Raw genomic sequence first — 19,702 nt, 5'->3', positions numbered from 1 at the left:
AGAACCTAACGATTCTTATTTAGATGTGTAATTTAAATATGCACTAGAGAAAATTCACTAACATTTGACCTGCTTAAATTTTTTTGAACCCCCCAGGTGAACCAATTAAGCAAGCTAGTAAATTCGTGTACGATACACATATTATACCTGCACATACATATGTTTAAAACACTGTAGTTACCATAAACGTCTCATTGATTCTTTCAATTGTATGTTTTTTTTTTTTCAAACTTTAACGTACCACACACTTATTATACACATATGCATGTACTTTTCATGTTTAACACATGATTTTTATACAATTCTAAATAATACATATACCTTTCACGTATCCTACACGTATTTTCAAGGACCACTTTTTAAGTTGTACTCAAACTGAAAATACAAATTTGCATTTCTCACAGCTCACTTCGTTCTAATACAAAAGAAAGAGTTCAATATCAAGAACAATGTAATACACAAGTGTGGAAGGCAATGAACTGCATTGCCCACTTCCTGCACTAAGCAAACTAACATGTGCAGAATCTTCCCTTATTTTCAACTGAACCCTCTCAGAAAACCCTGGTCTTCCCACACTTCGGATTCAGCCTGTTGATGTCTTCACTAAAATCATGAGGAGCTCTGAGTATCATTCGCGTTTTGATGTGTTCTTGAACAAGGCATACGCATCACTGTATATGGCCACCGCGTTTGAGAACACAGCAAGGACAATCATGAAAACGCTCAAGATCTTGTCCTTCTTGGTTGCTATGTTGTGTCGATCCCTGAAATATCGAAAGACAAAACTGAATGTTATTCAAAGGAGAAAGAGACGAGTATTGATTCCAAGTTTATTCACAAAAATGAAATAGCCACTGTAAAGCTAATAACACGGACAGAACTCGGTAATTAATATTCCTATTCTTTCATGTTTTTTAGATAAAATGGCAGAACACGCATCAAATCCGCGAGATGTGGCAACCTTAAGTGGTAGGATGACTGTTGTCTTTCTCTGCAAACTACTATTCTCCACATACTATAGCAATTGGAAAAAATAAAATAGAAACCTGAACTAATAGATAGTTCTTGTGATCAAGTTGGAAACTCACTTGAGAGTAATTGCAGCAGGGAAAATGAACCCGAGGCAAACGGCAGCAGTTGCTCCAGTGAACTGGAAAGCATCCCAGATGCTGGGTATGAAGTTTGCACCCAAGAAGATAATACTTATGAGCCCAATGGTGACTAGTGCAAATCTCATGTTATCCAAAACCATTGGCCTTGCAGAGGGAAAGAGGAGGCCGTCCAAGTTGAGCCGCAATGGAAAGAAGACAATGGGAAATACAAGCATAAGGTGAGCAGCATAGCTGACACGCACAGCATCGTTGAGCACAGAACTGTAAGGAATGCCAAGGTTCGTGTCGAAGTTGGCAAGCACATCGTCAAGAGTTCCGTCCCCAAATAGGAGGAACCCAAAAAGGCTTGTCATTATGTAAACAGATGAACATAAAGCAAGTGAGGTTTGCACAACCCCTCTTATCTGTGTAGAGTCTTCAAGCTCGTTGTGGATGCTGTGGACTGCAGAAAAAGGTGAAAAGTATATCAAATATCAGATCTCCCATATGAAATATTGGTCCCCGTTTTCTACAGTTTCCCAAAGTCTTGCATATTTTCAGTAAGGGAATTGTTATTGGCACTCCAATATTCATTTTGCATTCCAAACTTCCTATACTTAGAAAGAAAAATACACTTATGAAGAGTGTAAATTGAGATTTTTGGAGTGCTAATAAAAGTTCTCTTCAGTAAACTTGTTAGTGTGTAAAATCTGCAAAATGTCAAGTTTGAATCACTTTTATTTTTGTAAATGATAACTCAGTTTACTGAAATAAAGGAAAGGAAAGGAACCTTCACCAAAAAAAAAAAAAAAAAAGGAAAGGAGCTGCAGAACACAATTATACTAATCCACCTAAAATTCCTTATTCTTATAGAAGGAACAGGGTCCAGGTTCCAGTAAAATGAACTCTGTATAAGCAAACATTTTTCATACCATTGTAGTGACAGATGTATGCAGTGACAACAACGGGGACTACGGTGAAGAGACTGAAGAATGATGAGACATCAATAACATCAGGTAGCAATCTGGGCATTGCAATGCTTCCATTGATCAACTTGACAACCGTAATTCCAACGGTAATAACAAGAAATACAACTGCTAGTCCAACTGATAGGGCAGATGTGAAGCTCAATGAATCTGCAACCATGACAGGGCTATTAACATCACCGCGACATTCCTTTCCAGTTAGAAAAATGAATAACTTTTCAACAAATAACAGGCTCAAATTCAACAAAAAGCTGGAAAACTTATTAATAAAATCACCGCTACACCAACAGTTTGATAGAAAAGTTACACAATTATTCTTAAACAGGTTTAAGATAACGAATATCATAAATATGTATGGGAAGGTATGTTAAAAATATGCCAAGCAACGTTTACCTTACCAAATCAGTGGAAAAACTCATTAACTATAATGTAATATTAATTAACATATCAAAATTGTATGCTGATCCTCCCAACTTTGTATAATAGTAAACAAATCAAATGAGGCCATCAGGCTGCAATTCAAATCACAAACTCTACTAATCACATGGAAATGAAACTAATAGCAGTGCACCAAACAAAAGTACTAAAAATTCAGACTAACCGATTCGCTTAAAGCATGCCAATGGAGCAAATATGCCAAGTGTCGTGACAAGAAGAACAATGAATCGAGAAGTCCACCAGTGTACTCCAAACCATCCTTCAAGTACACCAGCGTGGTGAACCCCACTCGAAGACGTTCCAGAAAGCACATCACCTTCACACAGGCAGCACAAAGAATGTTAGACAAATCAAGACCTTTAACATAGCATTCCGTATGACAAACTAGACCAAACAAAATCGTTACTAGAGATACCAAAGTGACAAATTTGCAACAATTCGTAAAAACAATTCGATACTGTATAGAGAGTTATAGTCATACCAATGATAATCATGTAGACAATGAGCACACCGAGATTGTTGACTAAAACCGACACCTGCAACAAAATCTTTCCATATTTTCCAAAGGCATCTCCCATGAGACCTCCATAAGAAGCAGACTTCCCTGCCCTGCTGAACCTAAGTATCAATTCGATCGAGGCCTCGGTCAAGAACGCCATGAAAATGATCATGGAGATCCCTAGGACAAGGCCCAACACCTTCATGGTGGCAGGCAAAGCCATGATCCCAGCACCAACAATGGTGGTGGATAAATTAAACACTGCCCCAGTAAAGGAAGCTCCATTGAACTCATCAAACCCTGCATCTTCCGCTTGCCCTTTGGGCAACAAGGGAGCATTCTCATCAATCACTCCTTTGTGCTTTCTTGACTTCTTCTCCTTATTTGGAGCAAGACTTCCAATTGTCATATTTTTTAATATCTCAAAAACAATCTTCCAAAACAAACGGTTTGAAGCTTATGGGAAATCTAGAAAGCAGCTCAAACACCCAGCCAGTATCTTCTTCAATAAAACTTTTGCTCAATTGCCAAATTTGCAGCTTCAAATGGCCAAATTACTACCTTTTTTTTTTTCAGGAAACACAAGCTAAAGAATCAGAATTTCAGACAGAAATGACCAAAACAGCACTTCAACAATATCCAAATCTTTCTGAGCGCAAAAAGGCTAATCTTTTTCAAATGCTATCAATTTCAAAGGAAAATCAAATCTCAGGAGAAAGTATCCAAATTTACCTTAAAGTATCGAAATTTAATTGAAATTCAAGTAATTGTTCAATATATCACAGGTAGATTTTGACAATCTTTAGCTGGATTTTGATATGGACAAGGGAAGAAAAACCAAACCCAATTTCCCAAATGGCAAAATTGAGAGAACCCAGCTCCCCCTTCAAAGATAAGCTAACTCAAAAACCAATGAGAACCCAGAATTCAAAGTCAATAATGGAGCAGAGAAACGTGACTGAATTCTTCGGGTCAAGCTTTGATTTTTTTATAGTCCAGTTGAAAAGAGAATGAAGGAAAAAGAAAGGCACACGCAAATTATAAAGTTTTTGATATCGAAATATTGAATACCAATAATGGAGGCGGGGACAAAGACTGCAATTTAATAGTGTTTTTTGGGATTTTTTTTTAAATTTTTTTGCGGAATTATTGTGGATTGGTGAGATGATGATGAAACACCTAATCCACAAAAATTCCACAAAATTGTAAATTTGGGGAATTTTGGAGTGCAATTTACGAACTTTTATAGAGTAAACGCAAAGGTGTCCGCTAAACTTTGATGCAGAAGATAAATATATCGTTTTAGTCCATTTCCCTAAAATTAAAGTTTGCACAAATGAAATGGAAGAGGATTCTCTTCGGATCCACTTGGAAATCCCTATAATCCTTATATCCTAATTGTGGTCAGTTTTCGTAAGATACTATTTGTGTTTAATTTTAAATAAAAAATAAAAAATAATTTCTAACAACACTATATATGATGAATGGCTAGGGACCCCACAAAGTAGATCCGGATGGGATCCCATTCTAAATGAAATATTGTTAGAATGTTTAGATAAGATTTTTGGGATTTTTGGTTGTTACATGACTTTGAAACTTTCTATAAAAAAAAGTAAACGTTTTTTTTCCCTTTTAAGACAAAATAAGGTTATATTTTTTTAATATTTTTTTACTATTATTAGAGGAGAGTGAGAGAATTTGAAACTATTACAATGGTTAAAAACTCAACACTTTATCTAGTAGGATATTGAATGACATGCAAAAAAAAAAAATCACGATAACAAATCTAACAAATTTAGGATATTATTATACAAATCAAATTTGTTAACTTTATTATGAGATAGTATACTACTAATATGTTATTATTCTAATAATGTTTATCCATATACCTATTTTTATTTTTTATGCATACCTTATTTTTAGATCATCAAATGAAATAAATTGAAAAAAATCAACGAACAAAATTAGTAAAAATTTTAAAAGTAAAAAATAGTATATAAATAGCATTATCTAATGTTTGATTTTTGTTGGTAAATATTGCAGCAAATGTGTGCCACAAATTATAAAAAGATTAGAGGTGATGTCATCAAAGTTGTAAGGGTCGAATTGATTAAAACACTGCATTAGTTTAATCTCTGGCGTTCTACACTTCTGCGAGAGAGGAATGGTTGCTCTAAAGGGAGAAATTTTTTATTGTGACCGGAATACGAGTAATACATTACGTATTTTTATATAAGTGGTAAGAAATTTTATTTTTTAAATTATTAACTTTTTAACGCACATATCATACCAATTGTATAGTAACACGTGATGTACTATCTCGTGTTCCAATCATATTGAAAAATCTCTTCTTTAAAGGAAGGTAAACGTGTCAATGCACTTCATGATGCATAGATGTTTAACTCTTTAACTTATAAATTCTATATATGTGCCCATAATTTAAGTAAATTTGTAACATCATTTTACATTGAGCAATATCTCGTTATTCATTAATGTTATTAAAAATTTATGTTAGAGTAAATGTCAAAATTAATAGCGCAAGCGCCTGCCTAACTTATTCTGACCATTCATAGTTAACTATAATTAGAGTTGGGGCATGCACGCACAAGTAATCCCAGCAATCCTATTGAAATATCATTTCATTTTAGAACAAAATTGGTAACGTGGAAGAGAGAATTCTCAAATGTTTTTCCTTTCCATCGTCCATGGCTCGAAAATTTGGCATCTATCCATGTTGTGTTCCCCACAAGAACGTCACTCCATTTTCGGAAATTCTCATGGCATAGAAAAAATTTGTATATAGATAGTCGGACTATGGTATTCGTAAGATATTTCTCTCAAAATTATAAAAAAAATATTATATTTCAATAGTAGTATATAGAGTAAAAGTTGTTTCAATCAAACAGTCTTACCGAAAATTGCAAATTACCCACCTTGAGTCAATTTTGACCTGACATGATCATCGTAATAAGTAATAACTACGGTGGTAACACACCAAGATTACATTAAAAAGAAGACCAATAAGGTGATTAAGATATATAATATAAACACGAGCTGTGGTTGCAACAAGTGTAAAAATTGCTGGTGCATCAAGTAAGCAAATCCTCCTAACTCTTCTTCTTACATCAGCTAATACGTGATTAGTGAGAAGTTTAAAAGCTAAATCTGAACGTGGACAAAGCTAGATTACAGATCTATTCGTTTGGGACTAGATTACAAACCAATTGCCTATTTAATAATGTTGAGTGGCCTCTTAACGTCAATCTTGATCACATGTTTTTCTGTATATCCAAACTTGCATTATGAGTTGTACTTTAGAAGATAATTTATAACAATCTGTCTAATTACGTATGATGTTTGATTAATATCATAAAACAACTGTACTCTTTGTAGTTTAGTGTTATTCGACTTTACATTGGTCTAATTTATTTCTAGATGATTATCTTAGAACATTTCCACTCCATCCCTTTTTGCTGAACAATTGGGCAATTTTCAGATCCAAAAAAGAGCTACATCCATTCAAAAAAGTCGGGCAAAACTTGAGCCCACGCTTGCTGAACGAAGCAGTCAGATAATTTGTGTTTGACCCAGCAATCGAGTGTGATCTGATGTCACGTTGATGTCATCCATGAGCAATTCTTTTTTTTTTTTTTTGCGTCAGGCACGTGCAATACATGCACATGTGGTGGCAAGTTCGGAGACATGAATAGCATCGTGGGGCCCATGCTATAGGTTGTCAAACACATGGCAAAATCTGAGCCATTGAATATTTAAATATTTAAATATTTCCTATAAATACTTCACCATTCTTTCACGAAAATGGTAATTTTGACTGATAAATTTATGTTAATTTATTCGAAATTAAATATTTAAATATTTCCTATAAATACAGTAGATCACGAAAATGGTAATCTGAGCCATTGAATATTTAAATATTTAAATATTTCCTATAAATATTTGGCATGATGAGATTAGTTAAAAATCTTATTCGAAATTAAACATAATAATATCTTTATGTTAATTTTGTAATTCTTTTTAAATTTATTGAATAAAAATACATTGGAACAATTATTATTCGCTAAAACAATAAGTGTCTATTCACCATTTGCTTGGGCAATTATTGTCCATATGGGGTGGAAGTGCTTTAATGTACAATAGGATCCTCTCCGGATCCTTTTGGTAAGGATCTTGAGAATTCGTGAATCGTGTCCATTTATCGTAAATTGTGCGGTTAATTTTTATCAATGACTGTTTGTGTTTAATTTTAAATAAAAAATATTCAAAATAAATTCTGACCATATTAAGCGAGTGGGCCCCTTGAGGCCAACATTTCACCAAATGCAACCAGCTTGGCACCGTGTCGTTATCGAAGAGGTCCGTTCAGTGGGACGCGGTGGCTCAACGGCTGAGGTCAATATTATCCTCCACTTTATGAAGGAGTGGTGCACAAAATTTATTTAATTTTTGCCCCTGACTTTTAAATTTTTAATTTATTACGACTAAGCACATTACAAATAAGCTATGCATGTGAAACATTATTTTATGGCCGAAATTGACAGAAAAATAAAAGGGAAAAAGGTTTTGGGCCGACGCTGATTACATTTGTTGAGAATATTTGGGCTTTTGTGGGCTCAGATCATAAGTTGAAGCCCATTTTATAACATGTCCAAATGCACCGACTCCCAATTGAGCCCAAAATTACAAGCACGCAACGCGTATCTGGCAAAAACATCATCACGCCACAGCTGCTGCCCCATCTCTTTTGAGAGAATTTTCAGTGTGACCGGAACATACATCACTTGTCATTATGCAAATAGTAGAATGTGTGTTAAAACATTTATAATTTAAAAATACAATTTTCTACCACTTATATAAAACACGTGATGTACGGCTTGTATTCTGGTCACAATAAAAAATTTATCCTCTATTTTTATGTTTTTTTTACACGTGTTGTTTAGCTTGACTCCAAGACTAACGCTGTCAACGTTAAATAGCATCAAATAAATAAAGTAAAACTAAAAAAAAAATAAAACCACAACATGTTATTTTCTCTTCTTGTGGTTTTCTTAAAGAATATTAGTATTTGCCTACATACTTTGTGTGTATGAACACATATTTTTAGAAAATGAGAAGGAGAGAGGGAGAGAGAGAGAGAGAGAGAGAGAGAATGTGAGGGGGAGTGGGAGGTTTTTTTTTTAAATTTTTTAGAGGTATTTTAACATCGTCTGTATGTGAGGTTTCAATAAAAAATAGTAAAATTTAGACATGTGAAATTATATTATTGCCCATCATTTTTTTGTGTGATAGAAGACGAATTTGTCTTTTCACTCTCTTTTGGTTGACAAAAAGGATTTCATTAATTAGTAGAGATTACATGACTTGGAGTCTGACATGAAATTATAATTAACTATCCTAAGCTCATATATTTTTGTTTGTGAAGTTTTTCCTTTTTGTTTTTGTTTTTAAATATATGTGAGAGAGAAATTGCAACGAAATATAAACGACAGTAGATCATAACCCTTAAGTGAGAAGTCTAAAATTGAATTCTCTCCAAAAAGGAATTTAAACCGCATTATTATGTCCAAGTTCAGTGTGAGGCTTAGATGATTCCTCCACTCTTTTAGTGTAGATAATACTATTTGTTAAACAAAAAAAAATTGATATAAAGACATGTAAGTGAGGGAACAATAAAATAGTAAAATTTAGTTTTCGCAAAATTACTTTATTTCTAATGATTTTATTTTGTTATATAAATTAAATTGTCTTTTAACCTAATCATAAAGATACGTAGGTGAGGGAACAATAAAATAGTAAAATTTAGTTTGTGCAAAATTACATTATTTCTAATGATTTTATTTTGTTATATAAATTAAACCGTCTTTTAACCTTCTTGATAAAGAAAATGTGTTAAATAATAATTTAAATACGTTTTTATTTTTAAATTAATCTTTTTATTTTATTTTAAAAAAGATGACAATTGGTGGCTAAACACATTATCTATCCCTTCGAAGGGCTGGGTAAACTCACAAAGCATTTCAGCCTCCCATTGGTCACAAATTTGGCTTCCACACTAGTAGCGAGTTTCGAACCCCAAACCTCTCGTTTTTAATTTTAAAGAAATCTCGTAATCTGCTTTATCACTGTATTTGGTTTTGGTGTTAAGCTAATGGCCACGTGGGAGACATGGACGGCAGATCCCAGGTCCATCATCACACCACCTGTTTTCCCAAAGAAACAGTTTTTTTTTTTTTCTCTCTCTCTCTTTCTTTCATTGTTTTCTGTTTGTGTTGTGCCTCCGCGAGCTCCGTCCGACAGAATCTCAGAACAGTTTTTCCAAAGGTACGAACTTGCTTTTGATCCTATACCAAAAATTGTCACCTTCTTCTTCTGCTGCAGCTGTTTTCTGCTTTTCTATTGTTCTTATTGTGGGTTTTAAGGTTATTTTTATAGCTTTGCTGAGGAACTGGTTCGACAATAAAGCGCTTTTCTTTTTCCTGCCATTGCCTAGATTTGGTATATATTTTGGAATATATGAGATGGGTTTTTAGAATATGTGATTCTGAATGTGTGTTTGGAAACTAGAGGATCTGTTTGCTCATGTATTTGTATGTTTTGATGTTTGCCTTCAAGAACTCAAGAGCTGCAATTGTCAAGAGTTTTTTCTTTTTTTTAATAGATTATAAATCAAAGAAGTTTATGAGTTTTTAATTTTTTTTTTTCCTACTAATACAGTGATTGAAATTTGATGTGTGGTTAGGATTGAATATGATCACTGAACTTTGCCTGTGTAGCATTGTTGATGATTGTTTCCAAATGGGTATTTAAATTCTTGATTTGGGATTTTGAAGATTCCATTATAGCTCAAGAACAGTTCCTTTTCTGATCGGGGGTAGATTTCGGATCCGTTGTTCACTTTTACGTGTTTATTTATTGGTAAAAAAATTCAGTGAGAATAAATGCATGATCTTTTGTCTACTCTGTCGTATGATGGGCTAAATATGCTCAACTAATCAAATGAAGTGAATGAATAAATGAAAAGGTGAAAAGAGTTTAATTTATGAAGGCCGACCCTATGTTGTACACTATATGCTTTTGTAGTTGAAATTCAAACTTCCATGTTGGTGGGCACATATTTATGGAAATGAGAATCAATATCAAACATCGGAGTTGAATATGGACGCTATAAAGATACAGCTTCCTTATATAATGTGGTAGTAACAATGCCAAGTATGGAGGTTTACCTTTTTCAATCCACCATGTAAAGTTAATTGAAGTCTCAGACTTTTTAAACCGCAGCTCCTCAAAATATTTTTTTCATCGCAAGACTTTCTTTCCTTGTAGGTTCATATGTTATTAACTATTTTTGCTACTGAGAGGATCATGTTCGTGGACTGGATACTCTACGTTCCATTGTGTTGGTTGTCTTGTTACTGGAGAAAAGTGGCTCCTAGATAACAGTAGTTTAATTTAATTATATTCTAGGAGTGAATTTATGTTCGCCATTATTGATTTATTTGCAAGTTAAGAATCTTTTATTTGAACTTCCCTCTGGGTGATAATTCTACATATTTACGTCCGAAGCTGTCTTTTTCTTTCTTTGTTTGATATCCAGGTTTCAGAACCACTTTAACAAGTGCGGTCTTAAAATGGATTATGGTGCTGGTCATGAAGCAAGCGTATCTGTCAATGATGTTAATATTGATGACCTGGAAGTGGAGTCAAATAAAGTTAGCAATCTCGGAAGTGTCTCATCTGATGGTGTGGTTATTGGAGAATTAAGACATCTTGGTGAGGTTTTGACCCGAGTGGAACTAGATCTAGCATGTGCATCTGAGAAGTTAGTTAATCTAAATGTTCTTATGATGCACGTGGCAACCAAGGAGAGCGAATTTGAAGCCTTTGCTTCCGCAAAAGAGCAGACATCAGCTTATTATCTTGAGAAGGCTCTGGAACTCACTCTCTTATCTGGGATTTTAGACTCAGAGTTGAGTGAATTGGATAAACTCATGGCTATACTTCAAACAGAGATCACCAGTGCCCAAGGGATACTATCTTCATACACATACTTGGGAGAAACTGTCGTGGTAATAGAAGAAAAGCTGCACGACTCTGAACAATCATTGAAGCAGTTGCAAGATCAGGTGTATGAAATTAGGATGGAATCCTTGCATCTCCAGAGGGCATTTCCATGTTCTGACGGAGAACAAAACTGTAAGCTACATGTCTTAATTCTGTTCTTGATTTTCTTGTCAGGACACGTTTTTCTCATTCTTACTTTGTTTATGAGTGATGGAGTTGCCCGAAATTTATTGCATACACCAGGCAGGTCTGTAACCACTTTTGTAAGTGCACAAGTCCTTTAAGTTGTGAAATATTCTAGAGTATAACTGTTTATTTTCGTTTGCATTCCTTTGCTTTGCGTATTGACAGGGAACAATAACGAAGGAGTGGTTGATTTAAGGGATGGCAAAGTTTCTAGCACAAATGTAAAGATAAAAATGCAATCCGTAGAACAGCAAAGACATATACTGAGGATGCTAGAGAAGTCTTTGGCAAGAGAGATGGATCTTGAAAAGAAATTGACCGAATCAAAACAGATTGAAGAAGATCTGAAATTGAGGGTGCATGCTTCGGAGCAAGAAGCATATTGCATGGAAGAGGAAGCGGCAGATGCTTTGGATAGGTGGTTACAGGCAGATAATGCATCTGAGGTTCTGAGGGGTATTTCAAAAGAGCTATTGGGTAGACTCCAGGTTCTCCAGTTTAATTTAAATGGTTCAGCTCAGCGAGAAGCTGAGCTAAGATCGAAACTCGATTGTCAGGCTGAAGTCAAAGAAAATACTTTGCGGAAGCTTGAAAGCAGCAACGCAAAACTAAATAGCTTCCTTCTAGAACAGACAGCCGGCTTAAAAGACAGCTTGAAGGAAGCTGAAGATAAGTTAATTATCGCTGATTCCGAGGCCTTTACCTTGAGGGAAAAGGTGGGCGCACTTGAAGAGCAGCATAGTGTTGAAATCAGTGAATTGGAAAATGTTATTGCTGATCTTAAAGAGAACATATATAAAGCTGAAGCCAGAGCCGAGAATGCAGAAGCCAAAAGTAAATTGTTAACAGAGACTAATACGGAACTTAATGAAGAGATCGGACTTCTTAAAAGCGCTGGCAGTGCCTTGGAGACGGTGGATTCACTTGAGAGAAAGTTAAGGGAAGCAGATATCCGGTTACAGCATGCAGTGGCATCTGCTGAAGCTAGCCAGGAGAAACAGAACATGTTGAATTCTACAGTCACTGACATGGAAAATGTGATTGAAAATCTAAAGCAGAAGGTTTTAAAAGCTGAAAATCGGGCCGACAGTACGGAGGACAAGTGTATAATTTTATCAGAATCCAATGCAGATTTAAATGAGGAAATAAGCTTTCTGAGGGGTCGATTGGAATTCTTGGAGGCATCTTTACATCAAGCCGAGGAAGTAAAAATAGCTACTGCGACTGATATTGGTATTCAGTCCAAAGTTCTTACAAACTTATTGATGCAACTTGCTTTTGAGAGAGAGCGCCTTCATAAGCAGGTATTCACCTATATTTGATTTATTTTTCAAGTTCAAGGTTGGTTTTTGACTGTGAAGTGGAAATGTCTCTTTTTTCTTGTATCTTTCAAATGACATGGCACCTGATTTCTTTTTACTTTTGATTATTTAACATTTAGTATTTAGTTGAAAATGTGAACAATGTGTTTTTCCAACCCTAGATGTTCTCCTTAGCTGCTGGTGATTGAATGTGCAGATTTCTTCATTAACTACGGAGAATAAAACTTTAAAACTGAAGTTGCAAACAAACAATTCTCGTTCTGTGGTTGTGGGAAATGATGATAGAGAAAATCGTGAAGACTCGAAGCATGAAATGGCTACAGTTACGAGAGAAACTAAAGAAGATGAGTTGTCTGCTAGCAATTCTAAGGTCGGTACTATGATGAACCCTGGTTGACTTATGTTTACCTTGCTTTGTTAATAAATCAGCGTTTTTGTTATTAATCTTAATTTCTTTCCAATGTTATATTTCTCATGCTACATGAATGCTTTTATTTTTCGATAAGCAATTGAATTCATATTCAGTGTTCACATTTTTTATCGACTACTTCTCTTCGCATCTTCTGCATGTAGCGTCTTCTACTGAGATTTACATTTGTAAAATGGGTTTCGTATTTGTACTTTTCAGCTGGATAGGACCCGGAATAATTCATCTCTTGGTGGGAGTTGTGAGACTGAAGTGGAACATACTGTTTCCACAGCAGAGTTCGAGACCTTGAGGAGAATTGATGCCGGAGTTCTAAGCTTTAAGCATTTATTCGTAGCAACGTTCATTCTACTGGTTTCGGCCGGAGCTTATTTTTTTCTCCAACAAGACTGCCCATTTTGATGTTGCTGCAGAAGAAAGAAAAGGGGAAAAGAAGGCTTATATTCTGAACCGAAGTTATATGCTGACTGCCCTTCGGCTATCCAGACATAGCAAGATACTTGCTGATATCCGCTGTTGAGTTGTAAAATCTCCGGTAGCGTTAATCGTCGTACTCTTCAAAAGGGACGAGTTTTTGCTCTACTGAAGTAGATATATCCTCAAAATCATTGAGATTTCCAGAGGTTGATGGAAGTTACCACTATTGACCAGAGCATTTTCTGTAGCTTGTTGGGTAATTAGGTGGTAATTACTTATATAAATGAATGTAAACACAGTAAACAACTTCGATGATAGTTTTTACTTTTTACCCTTCTTATGAATTTTGAACGCTTATAATTTTTTACTGAGCTGTTAAAACAAACAAATAAATAAAGGATCAATAGATGCAAATCTAACTAAGATTACGTCTTTGTTTCTGACATTCACGTATGAGTTTTTATCGTCAAGCCGTTAGGGTTAGTTCAAGTGGCGAGGGAGGGGCGGCGTAATGCGTTAGGATTATAATATGTCGAAGGCCGAGTCTTCAGATTGTAACAAAGAAGAAGAAAAATTATATGATATAAATACATTTAACTGAAATAGCGGAGATTGGTTAGTGTGATGTGTTATATCATATAATTTCAGTTAAATGTATTTATTGTAACAAAAATATTTCCTGAAGCTCTTTAGCCTCAGAAGCGTTAGAAAATGACTGATGGAGATCAAGAAAACATGTCAAAACACAACATCGAAAGCGCCGATGAGCGAGTTCCTTTGTTATCAAGCACACAAGATCACGAGAAGGTTTCTGGAGCATCCTTTCATGGCTCGGTGTTCAACCTGTCATGCACAATCGTCGGCTCGGGCATCATGAGCCTGCCCGCAACCCTGAAACTCTTGGGGCTCGTTCCCGGGATTGTGTTGATCGTTACAGTTGCGTTTGTTATCCAGGCGTCGATCGAGATGCTGTTGAGATTCAGCAAGGCAGGGTCTGCATGTTCCTATGGAAATGTCATGGGCGATGCCTTTGGAAGAATAGGGAAGGTTGTGCTTCAGATCTGCATTGTTATCTACAACACTGGCTCTCTTATTGTGTACATGATCATAATTGGTATGAGTATTATCCTGTGCTTCTATAAAATTAAAAAGCGAGCTGTGCACGCTGACTATTTTGGAGCGCTAATAACTCTTCTCTTCTTTGACGGCTCTGATAGTGTTTGTTTCCTTTTAAAAACTAGAGGATGTGCTTTCCGGATCAAACTCAAAAGAGGCTCACCACACCGGCATTTTGGAAGGGTGGTTTGGAGCTCACTGGTGGACTAGCCGCACCTTTGTTCTTGTCACAGTAACTGTTGTCATATTTTTACCATTGATGTTCTTCGAGCGTATTGGTTGGTAATAGGTCCTATTTGTTTCTACATTACATTTCCTGTTTTCCTGTGAAATTTCAGCTTAGACTTAGTTGGCTAGGGATATGTCTTTGTGCTTATGGCTGCAGATTCAGCAAGATATATCTCTATCATATCAGTTGGATTGGCGCTTGTGTTTCTTCTTGTTGTCATTGGAGTCACAGCTTACAAACTAATGGATGGAAGCATCGAGACTCCAAAATGGTTTCCAAATGTGACTGATTCTGCATCATTCTTTAACCTCTTCACAGCAGTCCCTGTCGTTGTTTTCGCATACATCTGTCACTACAATGGTATTCAAGATGATCATCTCTTTATATTCAATTGCATTCCCTGCTTCTTTACATTCAACAACTTGTTTTCGTGTGCAATTGCGCCCTTTCGAGGGAAAAAGAAGTGAAGGTTTAGGTCCTTTGCATCCATTGTAGTTGGGTAAAATTGTTAACTGATGAGATTTTCTCAAAACACAAAGAGAATCTCTGCGTGGCGAAATGGTTTGCCTTTCTGAAAATACGAAATTTGATTACTTGCAGTACACACAATTCAGAACGAGCTTGAAGATCCTTCCCTAATGCAAGCAGTTGTTCGAGGTTCACTTGCCCTATGTGCAGTTGTCTATGTAATGACAGGCATTTTTGGGTTCCTTCTCTTTGGCGAATCAACATATTCTGACCTGCTTTCCAACTTTGACACCGACATTGGCATCCCCTACAGTTGGCTGTTCAACGACATTATTCGAATCAGCTACGCAGGGCACGTCATACTAGTATTCCCAACCATTTTCTTACCGCTCCGGCTCAACTTGGACGGCCTCCTTTTCCCCTCGGCAAGGCCTCTGGCATTAGACAAGAAGAGATTTGTGTTGGAAAGTTTAGGGCTTGTCTTCGTTGCCCTTGTGGGTGCAATATTCGTACCAAATATTTGGATAGCTTTTGAGTTCACTGGTGCAACCATGGGAGGATTACTTGCATTTGTTTTCCCTGCTTCCATCACTCTCAAGTGAGTCTTTTTCTTTCTTGAACTAGAGTTAACTCACTTTAGTTAGAACGCGTTACAAACTTTTAATTGAAAACAGAACCAGAGGAAACACTAAACCCACCATAAGCCGTAGATAGGAAGGTGAATTCTGCACTCATGTTTCACCTTATGCATTTCTCCCGCCAGTTATGTTCCTTAAAATTTTAATTTATGCATCCAATGACTGAAAAAGGTGAAATGGGAGTGTAGAATTCATTTCCTTCATAGATAAACCGCAGTTTAGCGCTCCTTTATTATTAACTTAGTGTCTCTCCAGTTCTATTTTCAATTAAAAGTTTGTAACCAATTTCTTTTGTGTATATGATACAAACATTGTAAGACGCTGATATTTTCAATATTATTTTCTTTGATGATTTTGGTGTGTTTCAGGGATCCTCATTGTATAGCAACTACAAGGGACAAGATTGTGTCAGTCTCCATGATCCTTCTTGCAGTATTTGCAAACCTGATGGCCACTTACAGCAATCTCAGCTCTTTGTTGTCATAACACGGTTTAGGAACTTGGTTTCTTTGCATAATGCAACAGACATTAAGTTTAATTTCTGCTTTGTGGAAGATTCAATGTTTATCAAGGATTAAAGCATTTAAGTGACTTAAAGTTAGATGGAGCCCAATTAAGGGATTGAAAGGCCTTATGGCCGGATGTAGGAGAGAGAGGTGAGTGAGGGTTGCTTTAGAAACAACCTTATGCATATATACATGTTCAACATCCATCATTCTTGTCCCTTAGTACTACGGTCTAATAATATTTCTCTTCACTTGTAAGTGAGAGGTCTTAGGTTCGACTCTCGCCAAAGTCGAATTTGTCGAACTATATCATTGCTAGCCCTTCGTTAGACTTAGTCCGCTCCCTCACCCCTTAGTATACATAATAACGTTTTTTATTTTTATTTTTAAAACATCCATCATCCTTACCAACCCTATAATAGCAGGAGAGTACTAGCCTCTGTCTTGTTCAGCATCCATGAGACTTATTTCTGGGAGGCGTCAGAAAGTAGAGGCACCATCACTTTGGTGCGAGGGAGATCGCGACAAGATCACGGAGGAAAGAAGGTCCTGCACAAAGGTTGATCAACTTTGATTTTTCAAAATCAAATTAGTGCTATAAGAGGTAGTTTTTCTTATCACTCTTCCGTTTCCTTTTAGTCCAAAGAGTGAGTTTAAAGATCCATTGGTTTGGAAGTTCGATTTGCATGTGTGTATTAGTTTAAAGATCAATTGTTTTGGATCAAAATCATTGTGAAATTTCAAATTTTTTTAACCCAAAACCAACATACTGTTAGAGTATGAAGAATGAATGATGAGGATTAGGTCACGTGTCAGTAATTGGAAGGATAGATTACACTAGGCAGTTATAAAGGTTGTTAGGCTTAGTTGTAATGAATAATGTTGTAATAGAAGGATAAGGTTGTTGTAACTAGATATAGAAGCATATATGTGTAAGATTGAAAACTGAAGAATATATATCAATGATTTTCTGTGTATCTTCTTTCTATCTTCTCTCTCAAGCTTTAACTCTTCTCTCTCTAATTTCTTCTCTCTCTGTTTTCTATATTCTTGAGTTCTTCACTATGCTTAACATGGTATCACTCGCCCGTATAGCTTAGATTTAAGCTTCTTCGATCCTGCGATCTGTCTGCTTCCGCTTCTCATCAAGATTTACAGTTTCTTTGGCTGGTTTCTTTCTGATTTTTCTGGGCATTTCTTACCAGCTTCTTGGTATTCTTCATCGGTTTCGACGTCGGTGACAGTCAAATTAGACGATACAAATTATCTTCAATGGCATTTTCAGATGAAGCTTATGCTCGAAGGCTATGGTATTATGGACTTTGTTGATGGCACCAATCCCTGTCTTTCTCAATTCATGTCCCATTCTTCTTGTGATTCCGGAGTTGCTTTTAGTGGGTCTGAATCAGGAATTGAGTCTGATGCATACAAGGTCTGGAAGATGCATGATCGGGCATTGATGCAACTCATTACTGCTACTTTGTCTTCAATGGAAATCTCGTGTGCTATTGGTAGTTCCAGTGCGAGAGACTTATGGGTTCGTCTTCAGGAGCAATTTTCTACAGTCAGTAAAACCTCTATCTTTCAGTTGAAGTCTGATCTGCAAACAATCAAGAAATGGGCAGACTCAGTTACTCAATATCTTCAACGCATCAAAGAAGCACGAGACTATCTTGCCGCTGCTGGAGTCATGTTTGCTAACGAAGATATCGTAATCTTGGCCTTAAATGGGTTACTTGCAGAATACAACATATTCCGATGTGTGATTCGTGGTCGAGAAAATGTCATTTTTCTAAAGGAATTTCGTGCTCAGTTACTTGCTGAGGAAACCCTTATTGAAAATACATTAACCACTCCATTTCTCTCTGCAATGGTAGTCAAGAATTCAGATATGGACCATAATGTTGTTGCATCTTCTGGTTTTCATGGAAATTCTAAAGTTCATGAGTCTTCTGGTTATAATGGTTTTTCTGGACAGCCAAATTTTTACAATGGTGGAAACCGATCCAAGTTTAAAGGCAAAGGCAAGGCTTTCAACAATCAAGGTCAAAGTCACTATAACAATCAAGGTCAGAGATACTCTAAACCAGTTATACATGATTTTTCACCTGGAATTCTTGGTAGTCCCTCACATTTTCATGATGGTGGATCTTCTTCTACCATTATATGTCAGTTGTGTTCACAGTAAGGCCATACTGCTGCTAATTGTGCTTATCGAAGTACTGATGTCTCTGAAAATTGTCAGATATGTGATAGGAGTAATCACACTGCTAAGACATGCTTCTATAGAAATAAGGTTAAGAATAATTTTTCCCCCATGGCTGCAATGCAAACTACATTTTCTGGAGTACAACATCCTGCTATGATGGCTTCTCAGCCTACATATAATGTTCCTGCAATGATGTCTCACCCTGTGATGCCTTCTTCACTAGTGAATATGGTCCCTAGTCATATGCCTAATCAAATGTCAGCCTCTACTTCATATGCCATGCCTTCCGTTTCTGCCTCTACATCTACTGGAGTTCTTCAACAAATTTGGTTAACAGATTCTGGTGCCACCAATCATATGACACATGATCTGAATAATTTGTCTCTTGCTTCGCCATATCCTCAACATGATACTGTGCAAACTGCTAATGGGGAAGGTTTGCATGTTACACATATAGGCGATTCTCTCTTAAGAACTCCAGTTCAATCCATCAAATTAAACTCAGTTCTTTATGTGCCTAAACTGTCTCATAATTTGTTGTCAGTTCATAAGATTTGTTTGGACAACAATTGCTGGCTAATTTTTTATGCTCACTGTTTTTGGATTCAGGACAAGGCCAACGGGAGAATCTTGTTTAAGGGGCTCTGCAATAATGGACTTTATCCCATTCCTTCTTTAGCTGCACTTCCTTCTGCTCCAGTGTTCTCAGCAAATCAAGCCATTACCTGTCTTGGGAAACTTGTCACTTCTACCTTGTGGCATAACCGATTAGGTCATCCCTCAAACCCTATTGTTTCTCTTATGCTCCATAAGTCCAAAGTGTCAGTTGTAAAGGATACATCTCCTATGGTTTGTCAAAGTTGTATGGAAGGAAAGTTTGCTAAACTTCCCTTTCAATCTGTGTCAACTAGATCTGTAATTCCTTTTGAAGTCATCCATAGTGATTTGTGGGGACCTGCACCATGTATATCCATTGATGGGTTTAGGTATTATGCCATTTTTGTTGATGAATGTACCAGATTTTGCTGGATGTTTACCTTACTCAATAAATCAAATCTTCATTATGTCTTTGCTACATTTCATCAGTTTGT

The 19,702-nt window shown here is 36.2% G+C and overlaps 4 protein-coding genes across 4 annotated transcripts; 3 read left to right on the top strand and 1 right to left on the bottom strand.

Annotated features, from left to right (window-relative positions):
• Nucleotides 1-340: 340 nt before the first annotated feature.
• On the bottom strand, nt 341-4,040 carry LOC126609604 (amino acid transporter AVT6A-like). Its single transcript, XM_050277458.1, has 6 exons — nt 3,747-4,040; nt 2,997-3,575; nt 2,679-2,831; nt 2,024-2,227; nt 1,089-1,554; nt 341-764 (listed from the first exon to the last, which is right to left on the bottom strand). Exons 2-6 carry the CDS (start codon nt 3,421-3,423, stop codon nt 629-631), a joined length of 1,386 nt encoding a protein of 461 aa, XP_050133415.1. The 5' UTR covers nt 3,424-3,575; nt 3,747-4,040; the 3' UTR covers nt 341-628.
• A 5,125-nt stretch (nt 4,041-9,165) lies between these two features.
• On the top strand, nt 9,166-13,812 carry LOC126609603 (WPP domain-interacting tail-anchored protein 1-like). The gene is made up of 5 exons (XM_050277457.1): nt 9,166-9,353; nt 10,627-11,225; nt 11,445-12,583; nt 12,798-12,971; nt 13,230-13,812. The coding sequence occupies exons 1-5, from the start codon at nt 9,181-9,183 to the stop codon at nt 13,428-13,430; spliced, it is 2,286 nt and encodes a 761-aa protein (XP_050133414.1). The 5' UTR covers nt 9,166-9,180; the 3' UTR covers nt 13,431-13,812.
• Nucleotides 13,813-14,096: 284 nt separating this feature from the next.
• Nucleotides 14,097-16,666, top strand: LOC126609605 (amino acid transporter AVT6B-like). Its single transcript, XM_050277459.1, has 5 exons — nt 14,097-14,559; nt 14,687-14,839; nt 14,947-15,150; nt 15,391-15,856; nt 16,265-16,666. The coding sequence occupies exons 1-5, from the start codon at nt 14,157-14,159 to the stop codon at nt 16,380-16,382; spliced, it is 1,344 nt and encodes a 447-aa protein (XP_050133416.1). The 5' UTR covers nt 14,097-14,156; the 3' UTR covers nt 16,383-16,666.
• Nucleotides 16,667-16,771: 105 nt separating this feature from the next.
• Nucleotides 16,772-19,702, top strand: LOC126609606 (uncharacterized). The gene is made up of 2 exons (XM_050277460.1): nt 16,772-17,006; nt 17,608-19,702. Exon 2 carries the CDS (start codon nt 17,688-17,690, stop codon nt 18,588-18,590), a length of 903 nt encoding a protein of 300 aa, XP_050133417.1. The 5' UTR covers nt 16,772-17,006; nt 17,608-17,687; the 3' UTR covers nt 18,591-19,702.

This window comes from Malus sylvestris, chromosome 17 (assembly GCF_916048215.2).
Source record: "Malus sylvestris chromosome 17, drMalSylv7.2, whole genome shotgun sequence".
In the NCBI taxonomy this organism is placed as follows: Eukaryota; Viridiplantae; Streptophyta; class Magnoliopsida; order Rosales; family Rosaceae; genus Malus; species Malus sylvestris.
This window is presented reverse-complemented; position numbering and strand designations above follow the sequence as displayed.

Coding starts and splice junctions, on each gene's coding strand:
- LOC126609604 (XM_050277458.1), bottom strand. CDS start 3,423: ATGACAATTGGAAGTCTTGCTCCAAATAAGGAGAAGAAGTCAAGAAAG. Junction 2,832..2,996: donor TGTCTACATGATTATCATTG/GTATGACTATAA, acceptor GCCTGTGTGAAG/GTGATGTGCTTTCTGGAACG. Junction 1,555..2,023: donor ATACATCTGTCACTACAATG/GTATGAAAAATG, acceptor CTTTTTCTGCAG/TCCACAGCATCCACAACGAG.
- LOC126609603 (XM_050277457.1), top strand. CDS start 9,181: ATGGCCACGTGGGAGACATGGACGGCAGATCCCAGGTCCATCATCACA. Junction 11,226..11,444: donor TTCTGACGGAGAACAAAACT/GTAAGCTACATG, acceptor GCGTATTGACAG/GGAACAATAACGAAGGAGTG. Junction 12,972..13,229: donor TGTCTGCTAGCAATTCTAAG/GTCGGTACTATG, acceptor TGTACTTTTCAG/CTGGATAGGACCCGGAATAA.
- LOC126609605 (XM_050277459.1), top strand. CDS start 14,157: ATGACTGATGGAGATCAAGAAAACATGTCAAAACACAACATCGAAAGC. Junction 14,560..14,686: donor TGTGTACATGATCATAATTG/GTATGAGTATTA, acceptor TTTAAAAACTAG/AGGATGTGCTTTCCGGATCA. Junction 15,151..15,390: donor ATACATCTGTCACTACAATG/GTATTCAAGATG, acceptor GATTACTTGCAG/TACACACAATTCAGAACGAG.
- LOC126609606 (XM_050277460.1), top strand. CDS start 17,688: ATGAAGCTTATGCTCGAAGGCTATGGTATTATGGACTTTGTTGATGGC.